This window comes from Balaenoptera ricei, chromosome 4 (genome assembly GCF_028023285.1).
Source record: "Balaenoptera ricei isolate mBalRic1 chromosome 4, mBalRic1.hap2, whole genome shotgun sequence".
Taxonomy (NCBI): domain Eukaryota; kingdom Metazoa; phylum Chordata; class Mammalia; order Artiodactyla; family Balaenopteridae; genus Balaenoptera; species Balaenoptera ricei.
This window is the reverse complement of record NC_082642.1, coordinates 81000116-81022822: the sequence shown is the minus strand read 5'-3', so window position 1 is coordinate 81022822 and position 22707 is coordinate 81000116. Positions and strand designations below refer to the sequence as shown.

The 22707-nt window shown below is 44.3% G+C and overlaps 1 protein-coding gene across 1 annotated transcript; it reads right to left on the bottom strand.

Annotated features, from left to right (window-relative positions):
* Window positions 1-2171: 2171 nt before the first annotated feature.
* RTP1 (receptor transporter protein 1) lies at window positions 2172-4769 on the bottom strand. Its single transcript, XM_059922070.1, has 2 exons — window positions 4498-4769; window positions 2172-2691 (listed from the first exon to the last, which is right to left on the bottom strand). Exons 1-2 carry the CDS (start codon window positions 4767-4769, stop codon window positions 2172-2174), a joined length of 792 nt encoding a protein of 263 aa, XP_059778053.1.
* Between the last annotated feature and the right edge of the window lie 17938 nt (window positions 4770-22707).

The following is a 22707-nucleotide window of genomic DNA, read 5'->3' as shown; positions in this document are numbered from 1 at the left end:
GTTTGAGGGAGGGTCAAGTCCCCAGGGAGTGAGTGGGAAGCTGTGCCCAAGTCCTAGAGAATCCAAGGCAGGTCATCAAGGAAGATCTCTGGGCTCATTATTAGAAGCCTGGGTGCAGAAGGAAGCCTATTCCTCAGTTAGGAGGCATTATACCAGGCAGCTCAGGTGGATCACCTGGGGGTCTTATTCTAATTTCAGATGCTCAGGCCCCACACCCAGAAATTCTGATTCTGCTGGTCTGAGGTGGTGGCTGGGCACTGACATTTCTTTAAAGGCTCCCCAGGATTTCTAAAGTACAGCCAAGGCTGAGAATATTTGCAGTAAGCAGGGCTCTGAGAGACACGGCCTACCCCTTAGTGCCCGCTGGATCCCAGCACCCAAATCAGGCCTTGCCAGAGAGGAGGCACTCAGGATATGCCTCCTGGATAAAGGAATGAATACTTGTGTACATGAAGCAAAGGAAGTCACCAGCCAGTTACTAGAATCAGAGCAAGGGCAAGAGTAAGACTAATCTTATGCTGAGTCCCCTGGATGGCTGACCAAGGGCTGCCTGAATCCCTCCTGACTGTGTACACGGTTGGCCCAGACCTTGAAGCTGGAGCTAGATCAAGCTTTATATGAGGACCCCAGAAAGGAGAGAGAGAGGATGGGAGGGGTGTCCAGCAGCCCATTACAGATCAGGGACACTGGTGAATCCCAAGCACACAGTTATGACTACTAAGCCTGATTGAAGAAATCCCATCTTTATTAAAGTACTCTGTCTTTATATAAGTGGCCCTCCTCCCTCCACCACTACAGATGGTGGGTGGTGACTTTCCATTAGAAAGGGGAGCAGTGGGGGAAGGAGGAGGAGTCAAGTTATTAACAAAGGTGAGGTGAACGAGGACCCTCCAAAGTACAGGGTGGCGTCCCACTTCCTGCTTTCTGCCTCCCCTCCCCAAATCACACTCTGTACCCCTACCATCAGAAAGTCTCCTCTCCTCCCTTTCTAAACCATATGGCATCCCATTTGAAGGCGATTAGGATTCTCCCACATATCTATGCACTTCTCTAGGGCAAAACACTTCACATCTTTCATGCTCCCTCTGTTGCTAATGGCCCCCCATCCCTGTGGTTCTAGGTGGACAGCTGATCTTTGGTGAGAGGGCCCATGCCTGGCCCATATGGGAAAGCCTCTCAACAAGGGTTTCAACAAATAGCCCAAGAAGCCAGGCCCCTCTTCCTGTATTCTGACCATCAGAACCACTGAGAATCAGTCCGACTTGGTCCCTGAACTCTGAAGACTCTTCATTATAATGGAGAGTCATTATATTTGTTTCCTAGGGATTTTGTGCTTTTCTTCTAACATTCTACCTTCTGAACCTCTCCTAAATTCTCTGATGGTTCATATGCAGTGGGTGAGAAGACTAGCTCTATGGCACTCCACCCCAAGCACCATCTCTGCACCAGACAGGCCCCAGAATCCACCCTGAGTGGAAGGAAGCTGGAAACTGGGAGTGTGGACAACAGAAGCAAGGGACCCCGCGTACCCAGGAACAAAGGGGCAGCCTAGTGCCTCCATCTCTCTCCCTTCAAGAGGAACCTCTGCTGCGTGCATGGAGACGGAGCTATGGATGAGACACACACTAGGCAGAGGCTAATAATGTAAGGCTGCAGCTCCGGATATGGGCAATAATGAGGGGTAGGGCTGGGTTAATGAGAAAGCAAGGAGGAGCTCATTGCTGTGGAAAGGCCCCTTGAGATCACACCTAGTCCTGTAATTTTCAAACTTTTTAAACGCAGTTGGACCTTTTTCATACAAAACTCTTAAATAAACTCCATCTAACGTGGAGCTGCTCTAGAGGAGGAGGTAGGAGTTGGGGATGGGTGGTTTGACCACGATGGGAAACCCACTCGCTCACCCCTTCCAAATCCAAAAGCCCCGATGCACCTATGCAGAACGTTGGGGTCCTGGGCCTCACTTTGAAAAGCCAATGATCTAGCCCAAACCCTTACTTTTATAGATGGAAAAGCAGGGTGATTTGTCCTGGGTCCCCACTGAGTCAGTGGTGGCACCGGCGCTAGAACTCATCCCCACTCCCAACCCAGGTCTCGCTTCACCCCCTCCCACCAGTTGGCTGGCCTCTCAGGCCTTGGGCCCCTAGCATCCGCCTGGGCCCAACCAGGGAATCTTAGACGGAGCTGTGGAAGGAGAACTGCAGGTAGATGATCAGCAGCAGGACCGTGGCCCAAAACAAGCACCAGGGGATGGAGCAGAAATTGCAGCCAGAACCCGCCTCGGCCCGCGACTTGGTGGGGCTGGGAGCCCGGGAGAAGGTGTAGGTTGTCGCCTCCTCCTCCAGCAGCTTCTCGCTGGGCTTCCAGTGCACGATGCCCTCCTGGCAGGCCTCGCAGAACTCGCCGCGGTGCCGCCGGTTGTCTGGGCGGCTGGCCACGTGGATGCGGTACTGGCCGCCGCGCTCCCCGTAGCACTGCTCGCGCAGGCTGGTGATGAGGTTGTCCACCAGGCTCTCGATGTTCTCCTCCAGCATGCTCCACTCGTCCGGCCGCGCCGCGCCGCACTCGTAGCACAGCTGCTTGAAGACGCGCATGCGCACCGAGCCCGCCCGCTGGGCGCGGTCCAGGTGCATGTGGAACAGGATGACCACATGGGGCGACTGCCAGGTGTGCCAGCACCAGGAGCAGTGGAACCTGTGGAGACGAGGAGAGGCAGGAGGAGAGGACGGAGTGGAGGCGGTGGAAACGGATCCAGGAAGGAGGTAAGAGGCGGTAGGCAGGGCCTGGAGGTAGAGGTGCTGTGTTTACGGCCCCCTGGGTTCATTAGCTTTCCCCAGGCAGCTTCCCAGCCCGCCCCCTTGTGTCCTCTGCTAGGAGCAGAGTGGGTGCCTCAGGAGGCAGCTGGCATCCAGCAGCGCTCTGCCATCACTGGGCCCCCCTCTGTGCTCTGCAGAAGCCTCCGTGCCCTCCATTTCAACACCCTCAAGCCTTGCCTTTGGGCCTTTGGCTCTGGGCACCTTTCCTCATCTGTAAAATGTGCACGTTGCACTAAAAGAGTCCTTCCTGCTCAAATATCCTTTGAGTCTGATAGCAGGGATGGCCCGCACCACAGAGAAAACGCAAGCTCCATCCACACACTCTTACCTGTCAACACTGACTATGAACTGGCTAGACCCAAAACCAGAGAAAATGACACCATTATCAATTCTCAGCCTCTGGGCCGGTGCCAGGATTAACGTATCTGAAGGCCTGGAAGTGGAGGCAGTTCACGCCCAGAGTGAGCTAACTGGGGCCAGCTGGGCTCTCAGGTCATCAGCCAGGTCGGGAGGATGCACAAGCCCTCCCCACTCAGCCCCACGCACCTTCCAGGTCTTTGAGAAGCTCCTGGGCCCTCACAGCGAGTGTCCAGTCCTTCACATCCCTCCCATCAGCTGGTTAAGGGGTTCCACATTTCCATTCTCATCTCTTCTCGTTTACTCACACCCTCTGGGGACTGTTTCCCCTCTCCCAAACTAGACTACAAAACTTGGAATGGAAAATGTCAAAACTGGAGGGACCTTAGAAATCACCTAATTAAGCTTTGTTTTACTCTGAGGCAAAGAGAGTAAGAAAGCTGTATACACAGTGAGTTAGAGGCAAAGCCAGTATCCAACACCTAACAGGGGCCCAGTAGATGTTTCTTGTTGAATAAATTGAACTAGGGAAGGAAGGAAGGCCTTGCTTCTGACCCCCAGGCTGCACCACTCAGCCTCCGAATCTTATGTCCCAGAGGTAAGTCTTTACATAATCCACCCACGGACAAGAGTGCTGGAAAGTCATCTCAGACATTACTGTGCATATGAATCACCTAGGGACCTTGCTGAAATGCAGATTCCGATTCAGCAGGTCTAGAATGGGGCCCAAGATTCTGCATCTTTAACAAGTTCCAGGTGATGCTGCTGACGCTGGTCATGAACCGAGAGGCAAGGATCTATGCTAACCCCTCCTTCCGCAAGTGGGGAAAGTGAGGTCCAAGAAGGAAGAGGAATTTCTCAAAGGTCATAAAGAGTAGAGCTAGTTTCCAGCACACCTCAGGTGTTCAATATTTTATATTAAGTCAAGCTGAATTAAATAGATTGAAACTGAACTGTTCCAGGACCAGAACATAGGTCTCTTGACCCACAAGCCCCCCCTTCTCTTGGCTTTCAATTGTGTTAAGAGGTTATTAAAATATAAAAATATGTAAAATACCAGCGTTTAGAACTAATAAATATATTCCACCTCTTTCTCCAGAAGGGGAGACTATGACTCAGAGAGGGAAAGTTACCAGGTGCTCAGCGGAAGAGCTGGAATCAAACTTAGGTGTCCCAACTCCCAGTAGCTACTCTTTCTCTGCCTCCCAGTCTGCACTGGGCCAACAGCAAGACTGACCCCTAGCACCTGGGTTCCCCATGTTTCTGTCTTTTCTTGGAAGGTGTCCCAGGGGCTGCCTGCAGGGCCCCTACTTCCTGGGCTACTCACCTGCCTGAGGCATGCAATTCCAGGTACTGCTTCCAGCCTGGGGCTAACACATTGTGCTTGAGGTTGGGATCGATGATGAGGTCCCAGCTGTCAGCTGGCTTTGCCTCCTCCATCTTCTCATAGAAGATTTTCTTCCATTCACCTGTGGTCACACTTTTACACATGGTCTTGTCAGTGGCGAGGGAGGGCAAGCTCCACTTGAGTGAGAACACGGGAAGTGAGGGCAGGTGCAAGGCAGGGCAGCGCAGTCTCCACGGTCTAAAAATCCTCATCAGTAGGACCGGGAGGAAGCAGGACCCAGCTCCCTCCTTTGTCCTCAGTGGAACCTGTTTCCACGGCAACCAGGCAGGGAGCCAAGAGACAGAGGTTGGGAAGGAGGGAGTCTCTGAAGGGGTGTTTCAGGGCCCCCAAACTGAGGCTGCAGAGGCAGGGTTTTTGGATCTGAGTGACCCTAGTCAGGGTGGGGTGCCTGAAAGGAGGCTGAGCTTCAGACCATCTCACTCTGTCCTGCCAAGGGCATGCACGAGGACCTGGGAACTGGCTCAGCTTTACCTTGCTGCCCCTGGAGGTATCATCAGCATCTGGCTGCTATGGTAACCATGATGCCTTAGGGAGCCAAAGAGAAATAAGGGATGGGAAGATGTAGACCTGTTAATAGATGCAGCAATAATAATAAACCCTCTTTCTGCACCCTCACCCATCTTGTGACCAGCACTTTGCCATTTACGAAAACTACTGGAGGTCTCTTGACCCACAATTGTTATTGCCACTGTACAGATCAGGAGACTGGGACTCACCTAGCTTATAAATGGCAGAGCTTGTAGCCAAATGCAAGCTATTGAGCCCCTACCGATTCATTAATTCATTTGTGTCAAACATACCCATGTGCCAGGCTCTATATATGCCAGATGGTTGTAACTGGGTATGTACCCAGTAACCAGAATGCAATAGGATCCATGCTGTGACAGCCATGTATAAGAGCAGCCACCTGTGCACAAAGGTGGGAGCCATTGCATCAGCCTGGAAGGAATAGAAAAGATAATTTTCAACTTGATTATAGAAGAGGAACATAATATCCATGGGAAAAACAACCTTTACTATTGGTGCCTCTTTGGCTATTTTTTAATACATTATTTTTCCTTTATAAAAGTCATACAGGTTTATTTTAGAAAACTTGGAAAATATAGATAAAATAAGACAAAAGTAAGACTCTTCCTAATACCCATGCTCAAGATAGTCACTGTTAATATTATGATGTACACACCCTGCCTGCTATTTTCTGTACATGTGTGTGTATATATATATATATATATGTGTGTGTATGCATGTTTGTGTATATATATACACACACATTCTACATAGTACACTGTGATCTATTTTTTAAATAACAATATATCACAAATATTTTTCTAGATCATTTTCTAGGTCTAGGTCATTAACTATTCCAACTTGGAGGCTGCCTATATGCTGTTATATGGTTGGGCATAATTTATTTAGGCAACCTTCTATTTGGGAGCATTAATTTTTTTCAGTCTCTCACAGTTACACTCTTGCTTCCTATTTGAGTAAAACTTATTGCTGAAGCTCATGGACCTGCATTTCAGGCATCAGAGATGATGCTTCCTGCAGTTGGAAAACACACTCTTGACTCTACTCCCTGCAGAAGCCTGGTGCAGCTAGCAGAATCTGAGCAGCCTCTTCAAACAGTATTCACTTGTAGACAGCCTACAGATTCTGAGGTTTAGGGATGAAAAAGAAGGGCCTAAATCTCCCATCTCATTCTGGAGACTATCTTCCAAGTTCTCCTCCTGCCTCTGCATGAATGCTTGATGCCTTAGCATCCTTTATTATAGCCTCAGTTTATTCAGATTGGCAATGGGATAAAAAAGAGGCAGCGTCTCTAGTGATTAAAAGCAGGAGCTCTGGAATTACTTGCCTGGGTTCTTTTTTTGGAATGCTCTTATATCCTCATAGGTAGCTATTCTAATGTATTTAGTATGTATCATTTCAAAATGTGTGTTGATGTTTTATGTGAATATATTTTTAATTTGCATAGTAGCAGCAATCACTGTATAGCACTTACTAGGTATCAGGCATTTTTCTAAGTGCTGTATACATATTAATTGAGTTCATCTTAATAATAATCTCTATACATAGGTGATATCAGCAGCAGCTCCATTTTGCAAATATGTAAGCTAAAGCAGAGAGATTAGATAACTTGCCCAAGATTCAACAGCTAATAATTAATGGAACTGGGATTTGAACCTAAATGATTGTTTCCAAAGCCCCAGCTTAATCACTACACTGCTCAGCATAGAACATCAAAACAAAACATTTGCTAAATAAATGTGTCTTTCTACCTTCTCATCACTGGATATGGTCATTCCAGACTCAGAGAATTGAAATTCATATCCTTTCAGCAAATAGTTCAGTAGGCCACGCTGAGGCCATAGCCCCTCGAAAGAGAAGTGAGTGTATTTAACCCACCAGGTTCCCTGTTATCACTGTGGATGCCTCCTTTTCTGCTGAGCTTCGTGGAGCAAGTGTCCACAGACCCCTGATGCCCAGTGTAAAGATTTTAGAGCTGAAAGAGAAATTCAGCTTGAAATCTTACCAAAGGAAATACAGTGCAGAAAGCCATCTCTAGGAGCACCATTCCTGTGAAGCTGTAATCATTTGATGACAGGCACCCAGCTTCAGTGGAGAGAACACTGAACTGGAAGGCAGGATATGTCAATATATATCCCAGCCCTGCTACTGGCTGGCTTTGTGACCATGGACAAGTCACTTCTCTTGGCCTCAGTTTGTTCATTTGTTCGATGAAGAATTAGACTAGATGGCAAGGCTGAGGTCCCCTCTGGCTGTAGCCATGTATGAATTCAAAGAGCTTTATACTTAGAAACCTGAATCCTTGGAGGGCAGGAGGTTGGATGGAGGCCACTGGATGGAAGCGGGATGCTTCTAATGAGGCATTGCAGGTAGTGCTTGGAGTCAGGGTCTGTCTCCTTGGGGGCTGCTACATAGTTGAAGATCTCTGGGGAGGTGTCACTCCACTAGCTTTGTACCGGACACAGTAAGGACAGAAAATAAATCGGAGCCACTGAACGTTAACACTAGAAGGGATTTTAAAGTTCATTAAACTTTTTATCCTTCAAGTCAGTATTCTTGCTTCTGAATTAAGGCAGTCAATACTCAGAGAAGTAAACTGACTTAACCAGTCTCAGAGGTGTGATGCGAGCTGTCTTACATTGCAGCCACAGGCCAAGGAGAGACTGGAAACTGAGGACATTTCCAGAAAGTATGTAAAGCTGATAGAAGCTTTTAGAACTTGCCCTGGAGCCAAAGTGTATTACCCAACACCAGGAACAAATTCTCTAGAAATATTTTGCAGTCGTTGCTACAATAAACATCATGATGAAAAACAAGGACACAGAAGGTAAGAATCACCAGAGGGGTGTGTGTGTGTGTGCGTGCGCACGTGTGAGCGCACATGTGTGTGCATAACCAGCTGATGCAATTCCCATTGGCACAAATTAAGTTTAATTTAGAACCTGAGCTTACTATGCAGAGAGCAATGTAATACATCCTTCTGTATAGCAGAACGTCTTCTCTAATAAAATCATATTTTTATCAAGACAAATAACCCTATGGTATTGCAACTTGCTCTCTATCAAATGAACTCTGATGTCATGATATCCACAATTTAGAGATTGCCAATCTGTTATTGACAGGGTTCTTAGACTCTTTAGTCAATAGAAATTGATAAGAGGCCAAATGAGAAATTCAGGCAAGGCTTTACTGGGACTTGTGCTGCAGCAGGAGGGAGTGAAAACAAGTAACAGGTTCCCTTGCTCACTCCCTGAGGGGGGCAGCGAGCTGGTTCTTTATGGGGCGAGGGTAGGGGTGCATCCAGGGGTCACGCCAGAGGGGTAGCGTAGGTGGTTTGCCCACCCCTTTGGTGGTGTTGAGTGCAGGGGGCATGCGCAGTACGCTGCTTTTGCTCTGGCCTCCTCAGAAGTGGCAGTTGGGTTTTTAGTCTTTTTGTATCTTGTTGTTCATAATTTGCCCCAACTGCCCATGCACGCAGTTATTTTTAGTCCCTTATAGTTTCTTCATATTTTGTTGCTTGAGGAGACATTTGTCCAGGTGCAAACACTGCAGCAGAGGGTCCCAGGTCCCAGCCTGTCTCAAATCTAGACATCTTTAAAGCCAATGGTCTCACCTTGGCCAGTTTCTTAAAGTTTGTGATCACAATTTAAATCCATAAAATGGTTTAAAACTAAATCCCCAACTAGAACATAGAGTGGTAGGGGGAAAAAGAGAGAAGAGAAAGAAAACCATGTCTCTAATTTGTTATTTGGCTCAATAAGAAATATTTTATGAAGTTTATTATTCTATTATTGCTTATCAAAATGTTATAAAAAATAAGCATTGTCACTCTTGAAACAATGCACTAGTGACAAGTGATTCTCAACCAGGGACAATTCCATATCCCTAAAGGGCACTTGGGAAGGAAGGGTATGTTTGGGGGTTGGATCAATGAGTAGAAGTATCTGCTGGCACACAGTGCCTGGAGACCTAGGATCTAAATGTACCTGACAGCTCCACAACAAAGAATTTGCCTTCCCAGAAAGACCTACCTTTGCTGAACCCAAACAGTAAGCCCCTCCATGATCTGTTGATTTACTGGTATAAAGAGCCCAGGTAGTAGTCTCAACTTCCAATTTAATGAAACCATTGTTTTCTTCCTTGGTGGAAACATTCCTCCCTTGGGAACCAAGACCTCTACACCAGCAGAGTCCAAAGTTGTCGGGGATAGGAAGCAAAGAATAAACCAAAAAAAAAAAAAGTAAAATCACTACCATCAGAGGTAATTTTGAGAGAGGTTTTCCACCTCTGAATTCTTGGAGCTGAGGAAAACAGCACCAAACCTTGGTTGCTAATTCAGAGTTATATGCCACATCCTGGAGAACAATACCCCGGCCCTGCAAGGTGCTGTCACCTAGATGGCTGCATAACTGAGTCTTCCAGAGGCCTCCCCACTGTTCACTGGGGCCAGCTGCTTCAGCGTGACAGGAGATAGAGTAAAACAAATGAACTCCATGAGTATGAACCCATTGCCAGATTTCATTTGCTTTAAAATCAGTTCCTGGTCAGAAGGAATGCTATACAGAATATCACAGTGGCAAATAAGTTATTCTCCAAGTTCACTGCTGAGTGTCCAAATGACAATAGCAGAGATCAACAGTGACCCCTTGACCAGGACATGATTCCATGGGGAACCAGCCAACCACCTGGTAGCAGTTTGATTTTATCGGACCATTTCCATCAAGGAAATGGAAATGGGCAGAACTTTGTCCTCACTGGAATAGAAAATTATTACGGATCTAGATTTCCCTTCCTTCTTCACAATGCTCTGTCATTTGCAGACTTTCAAAACGCCTTATTCACTATTATGGTATTCCTCAGCTGCTGAGGCTGCCTCACTGCATGGTGGATGGTTTCCAAGAAGGAGCATTCCAAGAGGAAGGAAATGGAAGCCATCAGTCCACTTAGGGCTGGGTCAGAAATCCTGGAACATCACTCCCATCATGTTCCATTGGTCAAAGCAATCACAGGGCCAGAGTTAAGGAGCTGGAAAATAAACTCCACCTTTTTTTTTTAATTGAAGTATAGTTGATTTACAATGTTGTGTTATTTCAGGTGTACAGCAAAGTGATTCAGTTATATATATATATCATATATATATATATATGATATATATATATATATATACACATTCTTTTTCAGATTATTTTCCATTATAGGTTATTACAAGATATTAAATATAGTTCCCTGTGCTATACAGTAGGTTTTTGTTGTTTATCTGTTTTATATATAGTAGTGTGTATCTGTCAATCCCAAACGCCTAAATTATCCCTCCCCCACACCTGCTCTTCCCTTTGGTAACCATAAATTTGTTTTCTATTCTGTGAGTCTGTTTCTGTTTTGTAAATAAGTTCATTTGTATCATTTTTTTAGATTCCACATATAAGTGATATCATATGATATTTGTCTTTCTCTGATTTACTTCACTTAGTATGATAATCTCTAGGTCCATCCATGTTGCTTCAAATAATGCCAATAATGCTGGCATTATTTCATTCTCTTTTATGGCCGAGTAATACTCCATTGTATATATATATATATACCACATCTTCTTTATCCATTCATCTGTCGATGGACACTTAGGTTGCTTCCGTGTCTTGGCTATTGTAAATAGTGCTGCTATGAACATTGGGGTGCATGTGTCTTTTCAAATTAGAGTTTTCATTTTTTCCAGATATATGTCCAGGAGTGGGATTGCTGGATCATATGGCAACTCTATTCTTAGTTTTTTAAGGAACCTCCATACTGTTCTCCATAGCGGCTGCACCAAGTTACATTCCCACCAACAGTGTAGGAGGGTTCCCTTTTCTCCATAACCTCTCCAGCATTTATTATTTGTAGACTTTTTGATGATGGCCAGTCTGACTGGTGTGAGGTAATAACTCACTGTAGTTTTGATTTTCATTTCTCTAATAGTTAGCGATGTTGAGCATCTTTTCATGTGCCTGTTGGCCATCTGTATATCTTCTTTGGAGAAATGTCTATTTAGGTCTTCTGCCCATTTTTTGATTGGGTTGCTTGTTTTTTTGATACTGAGCTGTATGAGCTATATGTATATTTTGAAAATTAAGCCCTTGTTGGTCATACTGTTTGCAAGTATTTTCTCCCATTCTGTGGTTGTCATTTTGTTTTGGTTTTGTTTATGGTTTTGTTTTGTTTATGGTTTCCTTTTCTGTGCAAAAGCCTATAATAAACTCCACCTCTTGAAGGGGAAGTGGCGTATACCTACAGGGAGGACAGGAATTGGTAGTGGCCACCTTTGCAGACTATCCACCAAAGTGCCCAATCGTTTGTTCTTATCCTCCAAAGCTTAGTGTCCTGAAAAAGCTATGTCAAATTCTATGATGTAAGTAGAGGTTGACATTATTTTGCAAAAAAGGAAACTAAAGATCAGAGAGGCAAAGCAGTCAAATAGTAAACTAAATCCAGCAAGCCCAACCTCAAAACATAACCAGAAAGAGACAGTAGGGCTGCTCACCTTGAAACCCAGTAAAGGAAACCATCGCAAATACTCAGCCCACTACTACCACCCACCCCTGCCTGCCCTATCACGATGTATAGGAATCCTTTCCTCTCCTTCCCCTCCTGCCCTCACTACCACCACTGAGCTTCTCTTCTAAGCTCTTGCTCAATTTTGTGAGTCCTATGTGCCACTATCCTCCAGGGCGCTATCAGAGGACAGGGTACAACTTTCTTTTACTTTTCCATGAAGTCACCCATCAGTCCACTGAAAATCCATCTAGGATGCATGTCTAGAACTTTCCCTTCTCTCTCTGATCTCCCTTCTGATGAGATCAGGCACTTTCTGGGTGGTATGGCCATAGAATCTGATCTCCCTTCTGTCTTCTCCTCTTCTGCTTTCTCTTCAGGGACCTGATTCAGTCTTTAGCGTGAAGCATCTACAAGCAAATAAATGTTCCTCCTACTAATAGTGACTACTTACCATTGCATAACTTTGATTCATTAGCAAGGTTTCTGTCCCTTCATTCTCTTATATCAAAGATCCTCTACTCAGCAAGGTAAAGGAAGAAGGAATGGAGGGAATGGAGGAGAAAGAAAATTCCATCATACCACATACTATCCTCCCTCCAAACATGACCTTTCCAAGAAAAGCCATGAAAAGAGAAAATATGGTTCTCTCCTTTGGAAGCGATGGGAAACTGCTCTGGACAGCGAATGTGTATTTCACGGCAGCCACAGAATAAACCTGGATCACAGTTACATTCAATTACTTTGGCTCAGCCTCTACCACATGACCTGAAAAGACAGAAGTGTATATAGAACAGAGTCAAGGAGTGGAAGAGGTCTGGGAGTTTATCTAGTCCAACCCTGATCAGATGTACCAATGACTCTGATTTATCACATGTGAGGCTTTACACAGGCATAAGATGATCAGTTTTTAATTTAGTGTGAAGGCAACTCTTAGCCCAGAGTGAGGAGACCATTCACTGTCTGTCTTCAGACAGACCCAGTGATCCAGGATTAGGGTTACTACTGAAGTCCAAGTAATCACAGAAGCCCATTGACTGTCACGCAGTCACCCAGCCTGACATGAACAACCCCAGTGCCATGGAGCACACTCTCTCCAGAGGCAGCAGATCTAGCTAAGCTCTGGCTGTTGGAAAGCTCTTCTTGGCTGTATGCCAACCTCTCACTCCCCGAAACCTCAGTTCACTGTCCCTTGCAATGTGGAGCGCTTAACAAAGTCCTAGCCCACAGTAAGCAGTCGATAAATTAACCACTTTTAGAGGGGGGGAAAATGTGTTATAGTTTTTCTGCTGGAAGCCTCTATTTAAATAATTTGTAAAAATCTATATTGTCAGAGCACCACTGCTTTTTTTTATTCTTTAAACTTGAAAGCTTTTATTAAGAATACCTTATATTAAAGCTGAAATACAACTTTAGGGGAAAGAGTATTATTTATTCTATTCTCTGACATAATTTTCTGTAATGGCAAAAGCAAAACAGTTCCTATTTTTTCATCGGTGTATCACGGAAACTTCCAAGCACATATAAAAGTGAAAAACAACAACAACAAAAAATGGAACTCCACGTTCCCATCACCCAGCTTCAACAACCAGCAGGCTTCTGCCATTCTAAAACATTTTCTTTAACATAATATTTGAGATTTCCTTCAAAATATCATGGGTGGCAGTATAGATGAAACATGATTAACCACGAGTTGATCATTTTTGACTCTGTGGATACATGTGCATTTATTATACCATTCTCTCTACTTTTTTATGTCGAACCTTTCCATAATAGAAAGTAAATAAGCATTTTTTCTTTTGCTCATCGTCCTCTTCTAATTTTTTGCTTTGAAACCATGAACCCATGCTTCTTGTAACTTGTAACTGTAGGCATCTAGTTTAAGCCTTTGTGGTCTGAATTTTTCCATACATCTTCCTATCACTATAATGACAACCTTATATGTACAAAAATAGTCTAAACATGTTCCTCTTGTAGCCTCAGATGCACTCACCAACGAATGTCTATGTTTGAAATACATGGTGTATACATAACATGCAGGTAATTAGCAGTTCTGTTATCCAGAGGCCTAGCTTCTCAGGACAAAAGACTTTTCTGTTAAAGGAGTTAAACAGTCTTGATGAACCATAAAAGTTAAAGTTCCCTTCATTCAACATCCATCCATTGAGTAACTCTTATATGCTAGATGCTCTAGCATGTAGGTAATGTAACATGGCTGTGGGACACAAAGACAAATTATTCTTTACTCTCTTAGACCAGTGTTCAGGTGAATTTTATAGTGTTGATCAAAATAAAAGACCACAGGGATCCCCAGCATCTAGAATACTGCTCGACATGTAGTAGATGTTCAGTGTCTGTTGAGTGAGTGATGTATGAGTGCATTGCTGGATATCAGGTTATAATCCCAGCCACTTAACAATGACTTGATTATTGAGAGAAGACTATTGACCTCAGTGGAAAAAATAGGAAGGATTTACTCTCCCATATTCATCTTTCTAGGTCCTCAGTTTTTGATTGGCTTTGGTTTGGAGGTTAATTTGGAAGTTTATATGTAACTTTTGGTTGCAATATTTGATTTAGGTGAATGGAATTGGAGAGTTATGTGCAGCCTGCAAACAGGACAAAGGAACAGTGAAAAACCCAGGTGCATCCTTCATAGCCAGTCACATTGGTTAAGTCTACTGTCTTACCAAAAACTGCTCTCATTTTCTCTTAGAAGCCAGTATTGATCTTTCAAGGGTCTAAGTTAATTCCTTTGTAGATCTGATTCAGGAGCAGAAGAGTAAAGGGGTCCTCACTTCTTAGCCACTTGGAAGCTGAGAATCTTCAGACTCCAGATTCTCTCTTCAGTGTCCCAGAGGAGTTATTTTCTTCCCTGGGACCAAAATCTAGGCCCAGACTGACTCCTCAAAAAGAGTGTGACTCCCGTATGAATGAGAGAGAGAAAAGTTCCAGGGAGAGAGAGCCCTTTGCCTGAGATGGGAACAAGCTATGCTTTTCTTGGGGTTGGGTGGCAGGATGTTTAGTACCAGACACAGATAAGACGAGAAGTAGGAAAGGGAAGCCTGAGGCAATAGACCGGGACTGGGAGACTGGCCCACAAGGCAGGTGTGAGGCCAGCCTTCCTGCCAGCTGTCTGGGGCACCAGCTCCGGAAGCTGAATTTCTCCTCTATGAGCTTCCAGGAGCCAAGACCTGCTCTAGGAGCCCTGACAAGCCCCACCAGAAGGAAGATGGCTTTCACACCAGACAGAATACCAAAGAGCCTGAAGCCCCTTTTCTGAGTACCCGTGGGGAACAGGTCCAGAAGACTCAAATAGATGAACAACTCAGCCCAGAACTAGCCAAGTCTGCACCAGAGTAAGCTCATGGGTCATAGTGACCTGGGCATCACCCAGGCAACTTGTGCCTGACTAGTCTTAAGACTTTGGCATCCATAGCCTTTACGATTTAAGTAGTACCTTTACTATATATTTTCTTTGGACTCTTTGCCATTGTTTGACTGAATTGCACGTTAAACATCTGTGACCCATGCTTCTGGAAGCAACTGGCATCTGGTCTGATTATGTGGTGCCACCTACCCCTGCATTTATATAAGGCCTGTCTTAGGTGTAAATATGATACTCAGTACATGTCTACATATATAAACTCTCAGAAACTACGAGAGAGAGAGAATTAGCAAGAACTGTGGAATGAATGAGAGCAAGGAAAAATAAGGGGTCTGCATTCTGTCACTGACTTGCTGTGTGATCCAGAGAAGCTGGTCTCTGGGTCCTACATTTCTGTGACCTTAAAACTGGTAGATCTATACCACATGTCTATAAGTTTCTTCTTTGTGCTAACAGTTTATGGGCCCACAATTATATGAAGCACCTATAGCTTTGGCAAAGGCAGGATTTCTCTCTTCAAACCACCCCCGCCCCCGCCAGATACTCAGAAACATACATAAGGAGCTACTTTCTATTTTCCCAATGAATAGATATGGCTATGCCAAAATTTTTCTTTATGAAATATTTTCTGAAGAAATAAGGACTGATGGTTATTTAGAAAACCCCTCAAATTTTTAAATAACCAAAGTTATTAAGTAAGCACCCCGTCATCCAGATAGCTCAAGGTTATATCTTTACCTGAATTGGTGTATCTTCCAGGTTTTTTCTGATTCCAAGCAAATTCAGCAGAGTCTACAAAATAAGGGTATACAAGTATGGAAATCATCCCCCGCCTCACACTTGAGGGCCACATCCCAGGGTTAATTACTCAGCGTGGCACTCAGGTTCACCCATGACCTGCTCTCTATCTAACTCACCAGACACAGCTCCCACCACATTATCCCTGCTCAACCCACCTGGCCAATGCCTCTCTTCCCAGAACAGGACCTGGAATCCCCCCTCCTCTTTTGTTCTTGCTGTTTCTTCTGTCTGAAATGCCTTGTTCTCAGAGCACCATCTTACCCAGCCTGGTATGCTTGCTCCCCTATACTGCGGCAGGGGCGGGAGTTCCTATGTTCTCCGTCGCAGCCCACATTTTCCCTACTGCAAAATTTATAAGGATTGCTAGCATTTACTGAGCACTTACTGTATGCCAAGCAGGCACCCTGCTAAAGGTTTACATTTTACTCTCATATCAGTCCTATAAAGTAAGCTCTTGATTTTCTGCCTTTCATGGATGACTCAAATAAGCCTTGAAATGGTTCAACATCTTGCCCTGAGTCACTTGGCCAGCAGGTGGTGAAGAGGAGATTTGAAGTCTGATGGCAGCGCCATCACAGTCTCTTAACCACTGTGCTGGGTAATGGCAGGATGATCTGTCTTCCCCAAGAAAAGAGGAGCTCTCTGAGAACAAGTTCCTCCTCTGACTTACTCACTGACATGTAAAGTACAGCATCTAAGAAAGTTGGTGTTGAATGAATGAGTTAAAATCCTGCCTGCCCTGGGAAGATTCCCCACTGTTCCCTGTGAGAATATGCTCGCTGTCTTCTAAGCCACTGCAAACCCTTTCTGGTGCCTCTGTTCCACTTGCCATGTTATTTTGAGTGTGAGCGAGCTGTGACTGTGACAGCAATTCTGATAGTTCACAAGCCCCTTAAGGGCATGGCTGTGTCCGCCAGAACCACATGGGCTCAGTGCTCTTGTCTGGGAATCCAGGCTGACTCGCAAGAGGCGAGAAGGGATCTGCTGGGCCCCAAGAAATATGTCTACACTTCGTGCCCTCAAGGACCTCCACTCCGATAGGAAAACTAGGACACACATTCTTGGTCCCCCTCTAACCTCACAAGAGAAGCAAAGAAACACATTGCAAACTTACTCTCCACTTGCTGAGTAACCCGTCACTTAGAGACTGTCAAGGGCTTGATTATCTCATTCCTGCCTGAGGTAAGAAGCAGTGATGTGTCCCTTGGGTAACATTATTTGTAGACATTTTATAGATTACTGAGCTAAGTAACTCACCAAGTGGAGGGGACATTTGCTAACACATCAGAGTCTATCACTGTTGTTCTGGGCTCTGACTACTGACTGTCTCTGCATCACGTGGGCTGGGCAATGACGCCACAGGTTCTGACATCCCAGTCTCACAGGAGATGAAGACCAGATTCTGGAGTCAGCCTGTTTGCATTCAAATCTCAGCATCACCTCTTCCTAGCCAGGTGACAATTGGCTAAATGACTTGATCTCCCTAGTCTCAATTTTCTATCTATAAAATGAACAGAATAATAGTGCCCACTTTATAAACTTGTGAGGAATAAATGAGGTAATATGTTCACAGTGCTTGGAATAGTATTTGGTACATAGTAAATGTTGAATAAATGTTAGGCATTATTATATCACCTCTGAGCTGGAATGGGCTTTAAAGTTCATCTAGGTCAACTGTCAATTCCAAAGAATCTTCTCTCTAATCTTGTTTCTATCTTCTTCTTGAATACCTCCTCCTATAGTCAACTCACTACTTCATAACCTGCCTAATTTTGAAAAAGCACTGTCTTCCATTAAACTCTTTCTTTCAATGAGCTGAACCATCTGTTTTCCTGTTTCATCCATATAGTGACCTTAGGTTTGCCTTCTGAACCCACATTGACACCCACTCCCCCCCACTTCATGGCACCCTTCAGATATTTAAAGGCAGCCACAGTTATGATTCTTGGAGCTTTCCCAACCCTCACTTCAAGACTCAAGCCTCAGAAAATGGCTCTGTGAATAAACTTCTACTAAATACAAGATACTAAAAGTCTACCTCCACACCTGTAGCTTCCTGATATCTTTGAGGTGTTAATATATGAAAACATCTCCAGGTCAAGGTCCCTTGGGCTTCTCTTCCATTCCATTCTATCCACTCTATGCTTTATCCAAAGTAAATGTCTTTAAAAGACACTTACTGTGAGAAATTAGATCTTCTTTATTCACAACCACATGGGGCTTGAAGACCTGCAAAGACTTAAAGTGCTTCCAAATAACTCCCTGCCTACATTCTTGCTACCTACCCCTCATCTCTACCTATCAAAATCTGGCCTATTTCTCAGGGCCAGTTCAGTGCTGCCTCCTGCAGGGAACCTTCCCACATCATCCCCCAAAGATGATATCTCCCTTTCTTGGTCTTTTTCTTACTCCTTTGTTATTTTGGTCATTATCTCTTTGTACCTTGAATGAAGACCAAACCCACGTCTGATAACCCTCTGTCTCATTCATCACTGTGGCTGCAGAAGAAGGAGTGTATTGGATGGCTGAAGGTAAAACAGCCATATTATGTCTGTCCCCAGGATATCACTCCAGCTCTCCACCCAAATTCCCAACTCTCTGCCGATGCTCCCATCCCTCAACTAGGAATACTGGAAATGCTGATGGCTCACTGGGAATTGCCCTTCACAGTAGGCTCCCAAAGGCCAATGACTAGCTGATTCAAGGATCCAAAGACCTGCCCCTCCCCCTGGCCTGATTTGAGACAACTCCAAAGGGCTATCTCACTTCCAGAGCCCCCCATAGGGTAGACTGAGGCTCAGTTGCAACCATATCACATGTTCCTTTCTTGTCTATCCAATTCTGCCTTCCTCACCTCCCTACAGGTGTAACTCCCGAGAGCACTTCCCAATAAACTCTGCACACAACTCTCCATCTCTGAGCTTGTTTCCAGGAAACTCAATCCAAGGCACGCTTGGACTCTACACAGGGCATCACCACTGCCACACACCTGATGCATCTTGGCTTCCTTAACAAGTGAACATAGAGCTAACGGAATCTGATGTAAGACATGCACTTAAACTCTGCAAAGGAGGGAGCCGCAGGAAGAGAGATTTCCCCCATCCCAGGTGGCTCAGGGACTGAGAGGACCTGGAAGTTCAGATCCCAACACGCCTCCCATGACACAGGATGGAGAATGAGGGGAAGATTTAAAGATGCCCACCATGTCATCCTTAGCAAGGGCTATGGAAACTCAAAAGGATAACTGGAAAATAGGGAAAATGAGATGCAGAGGGAGGAAGAAAGGGAGAGAGGACATGTGGAGAGGGGTAAAGAGAAGAGAAAAAGTATGGAACAGTGAAAGACTGGGAGAAACAAGGGAGCCACAGGAGGAAAGAAACAGAGTTGGAGGAAAAAGAAGGAAAGCAGATTGCTCTAAAGCATCCTTTTGCTTCCTATAGTAACGTCTCTTAAATTTGTACTTCCTTTGCAGCTGTAGAGTATTACTATGCTTTTTTGTGGCTTAATTGTTTTTATAGATTCCATTTGGATTGTGTTTTTATTTTTATTTGGATTGATTTGGGGTTTGTTCATTTGTTCGCCTATTTGCTCAAATTTGAAAGAAGATCCATGAAGGCTCAACGTTTTCCAGCAAACAGGTGGCATGGATGCCCTCTTTCTATGCCTGCCTGGGTTCCCCTCGTTCAGGTCACACCCTGGAGGGAGGTGATTGTCCTATAGACAGGCATCAGGAGTGAGTCATTCAGACTAAGAAGGAATCTTTCAATTCTTCCACTACCCATTTGTCTGACTGTGAAGGGGAGATAACTTTGGACCACCTTAACAGTCATTCATTAAACAGCGCTACAACTGAAAGAAGCACAATCCGAAAAGGCAATGGAAAATAATTTATATTTTTATTGACATTTCTCACAGAGGTGCCAGATGGGGAATTACATTGTATAACACAAAGCAACATGTCCTAAACTTTCTTTTCACCCATCCATTTCCCATTTACCATAGCACATCCCTCTAAAATCTTTTTCTTTTTCTTTCTCTGAAGCAACGTAGAAGCCTGTCCCTTACTGGCTGTCCTGAGTGCCTCCTTCAACAAAACCTGGTAACTTACCCCCTCCTCCTGCCTAGATCTGTTGAGTTCCTTCCCAACTGGCCCTATGCCCAATTTTTTCCCAATTCTCCCCATCTATTACTTCTCTTGGCACAAGAAAGGCATGTGTGGGGAGGGAGCGACAGGGCAGTGCTGTCTCAGGAAACAAAGCCCCGGAGTACACTGCCCCCAAGGCTCTGCTTCTACGTCTGGTTGATTTTATATTTTGTGCCAGGAAGAAACTAACACAGACAATTCCTCTGTTTCCCTCCCACCCAGGGAACTGCTGTCCAGTGGATGTGATGACTTAGAGATGAAGGGTTGTTATGGCCTGGAGAGAGGAACTGCGGGAGGGGAGTGTCAAATCTGCTTTCCAGCATTATCATGGCTAGTCCTGCTGTACTGTTTCACAGGTCAAAGTGAAAAGTTTGTCATTTTAAGCCCCTTCACATCTCACTTAGTGGTAAATTTCCCAGACACTAGCAAATAGTCCATCACCATCCTTAATTCCCAGTGCTTTTGCAGTTGTGTCCTTTGTGGTTTTTTGTACATTTTGGTGGGAAATATGGAGATGGCATGTCAAGGATGGTTAGACTGGTGCTGTCTTAGCCATGTTCCAAAACGGACAGTTGGTGGGCAGCACGAAGGGTGGATTGCCATGAAGAGAAACAGCAGAGTGACTGCTTGAAGGCCATGGTCCTAGTCCCCCCCAGGAGGAGTTGGCAGGAAGCACAGTGGTTAAGAGCATGCATTTTGTAGTCAAAGAGACAAGGCTGAAATCAAGGCTCTGCCACTTACTACGAGTGTCACTTGGGAAAAGTTTATATCCTCTAAAGCCTGTTTCTTCACTCGGCTGATTTGGGGTGGGAGGTGGGGACAGGATAATGATTCCTACCTCACAGAGTGATTGGGAGCATGAATGAGATAAAATACATGGAAATTTTTTTTTTTTCCAGCTAAATATTCTTTATAAGAAACACTCTTAAAACTCAGGGACACAGCATAATTAAAAGAACAATAACTAAATAAAACTAAGCTGACATAGTTACTAATATTAGAGAAATTTAAGACAATAAATATTATTTTTTTCTAGGATTATTACTTATAACATTATACCAGAACATATAAGATTTTTAGAAATTTCACGTAATGTCTGAAACATTTATATTAACATATTTCCATACATATTTCCATACAAATACAAATATAAGATTTTTAGAAATTTCATGTAATGTCTGAAACATTTATATTAACATATTTCCATATAAATAACCCAATGAAAGTTTAGTATTAGTTGTTTTGTTTGTTTCTTTATACTGCAGGTTCTTATTAGGCATCAATTTTATACACATCAGTGTATACATGTCAATCCCAATCGGCCAATTCAGCACACCACCATCCCCACCCCACCGCAGTTTTCCCCCCTTGGTGTCCATATGTCCATTCTCTACATCTGTAAATACACGGAAATTTTACATTCACTTTTAAAACGTTGAGCTGAAGCTAGCGGTAGGCAGAAAAAGGGAGAGTTGCCTTCAGGGTAAATGCCAATATCAGTGCAATAATCCAGAGCTAAACTTTGAGCAAAAGTAAAGCAGAATGAACCCAGGTTCCCAGATGAAGCTTGGGACAAGGAAAGAGGCTAAAGCAATCACATATCTGTGACTTCCTCAGCCTGCTGCAAATAGTAGTTTAAAAACTAAACTCTCTTTTTTAGTTTTTTTTTTTTTAAACTAAAAATAGAACTACGATATGACCCAGCAATCCCAGTACTGGACATATACCCTGAGAAAACCATAATTCAAAAAGATACATGTACCTCATTGTTCATTGCAGCACTGTTTACAATAACTAGGACATGGAAGCAACCTAAATGTCCATCGACAGACGGACAAATGGATAAAGAAGATGTGGTACATATATACAATGGAATATTACTCAGCCATAAAAAAGAATGAAATTGAGTTATTTGTAATGAGGTGGATGGACCTAGAGTCTGTCATACAGAGTGAAGTCAGAAAGAGAAAAACAAATACCTTATGCTAGCGCACATATATGGAATCTAAAAAAACTGTACTGATGAACCTAGTTGCAGGACAGGAATAAAGACGCAGACATAGAGAACGGGCTTGAGGACACAGGGGGAGAAGGGGAAGCTGGGACGAAGTGAGAGTGTAGCATTGACATATGTACACTACCAAATGTAAAATGGATGGCTAGTGGGAAGCTGCTGCATAGCACAGGGAGATCAGCTCAGTGCTTTGTGATCACCTAGAGGGGTGGGATAGGGAGGGTGGGAGGGAGGCTCAAGAGGGAGCGGATATGGGGATATATGTGTATGTATAGCTGATTCACTTTGTTATACAGCAGAAACTAACACAACATTGTAGAGCAATTATACTCCAATAAAGACAAAACAAAAAACAAAACAAACACTAAACTCTCTGGAAGAAAGAATCCTGAATTCAGGCCCCAGGTTTTCCACAAATGGAGATCAACTGAATAGAGGATTACAAGAATGCTACCCTCAGGGAACGGGTTCCAGTCAGCCCTCAAGGCCATCAGGGACAGGCCCAGAAGTCTCATTTTCCATGAAGGAATCCTGTGCAGGGCAGATGTGACAGCTCCTTGGGCACTGATCATGGACAACCTGACTTCAGGTGCTTTTTGGATGACAGCCACACTTGCCAACGTTTTGACAACCTGGCCTATCCTGTTTAGCTAATACACTGGCTGTGCTTAGAGTCAGCCTTTATTTTCTGTTGCTATGGCTTTTTTCTTCTTTTTTAGAAATTTT

Excerpts from the sequence above, each read along its gene's own strand:
- RTP1 (XM_059922070.1), bottom strand. The coding sequence starts at position 4,769 with ATGAGGATTTTTAGACCGTGGAGACTGCGCTGCCCTGCCTTGCACCTG. Across the intron at positions 2,692-4,497 it reads GAATTGCATGCCTCAGGCAG|GTTCCACTGCTCCTGGTGCT; the intron begins GTGAGTAGCCCA and ends TCGTCTCCACAG.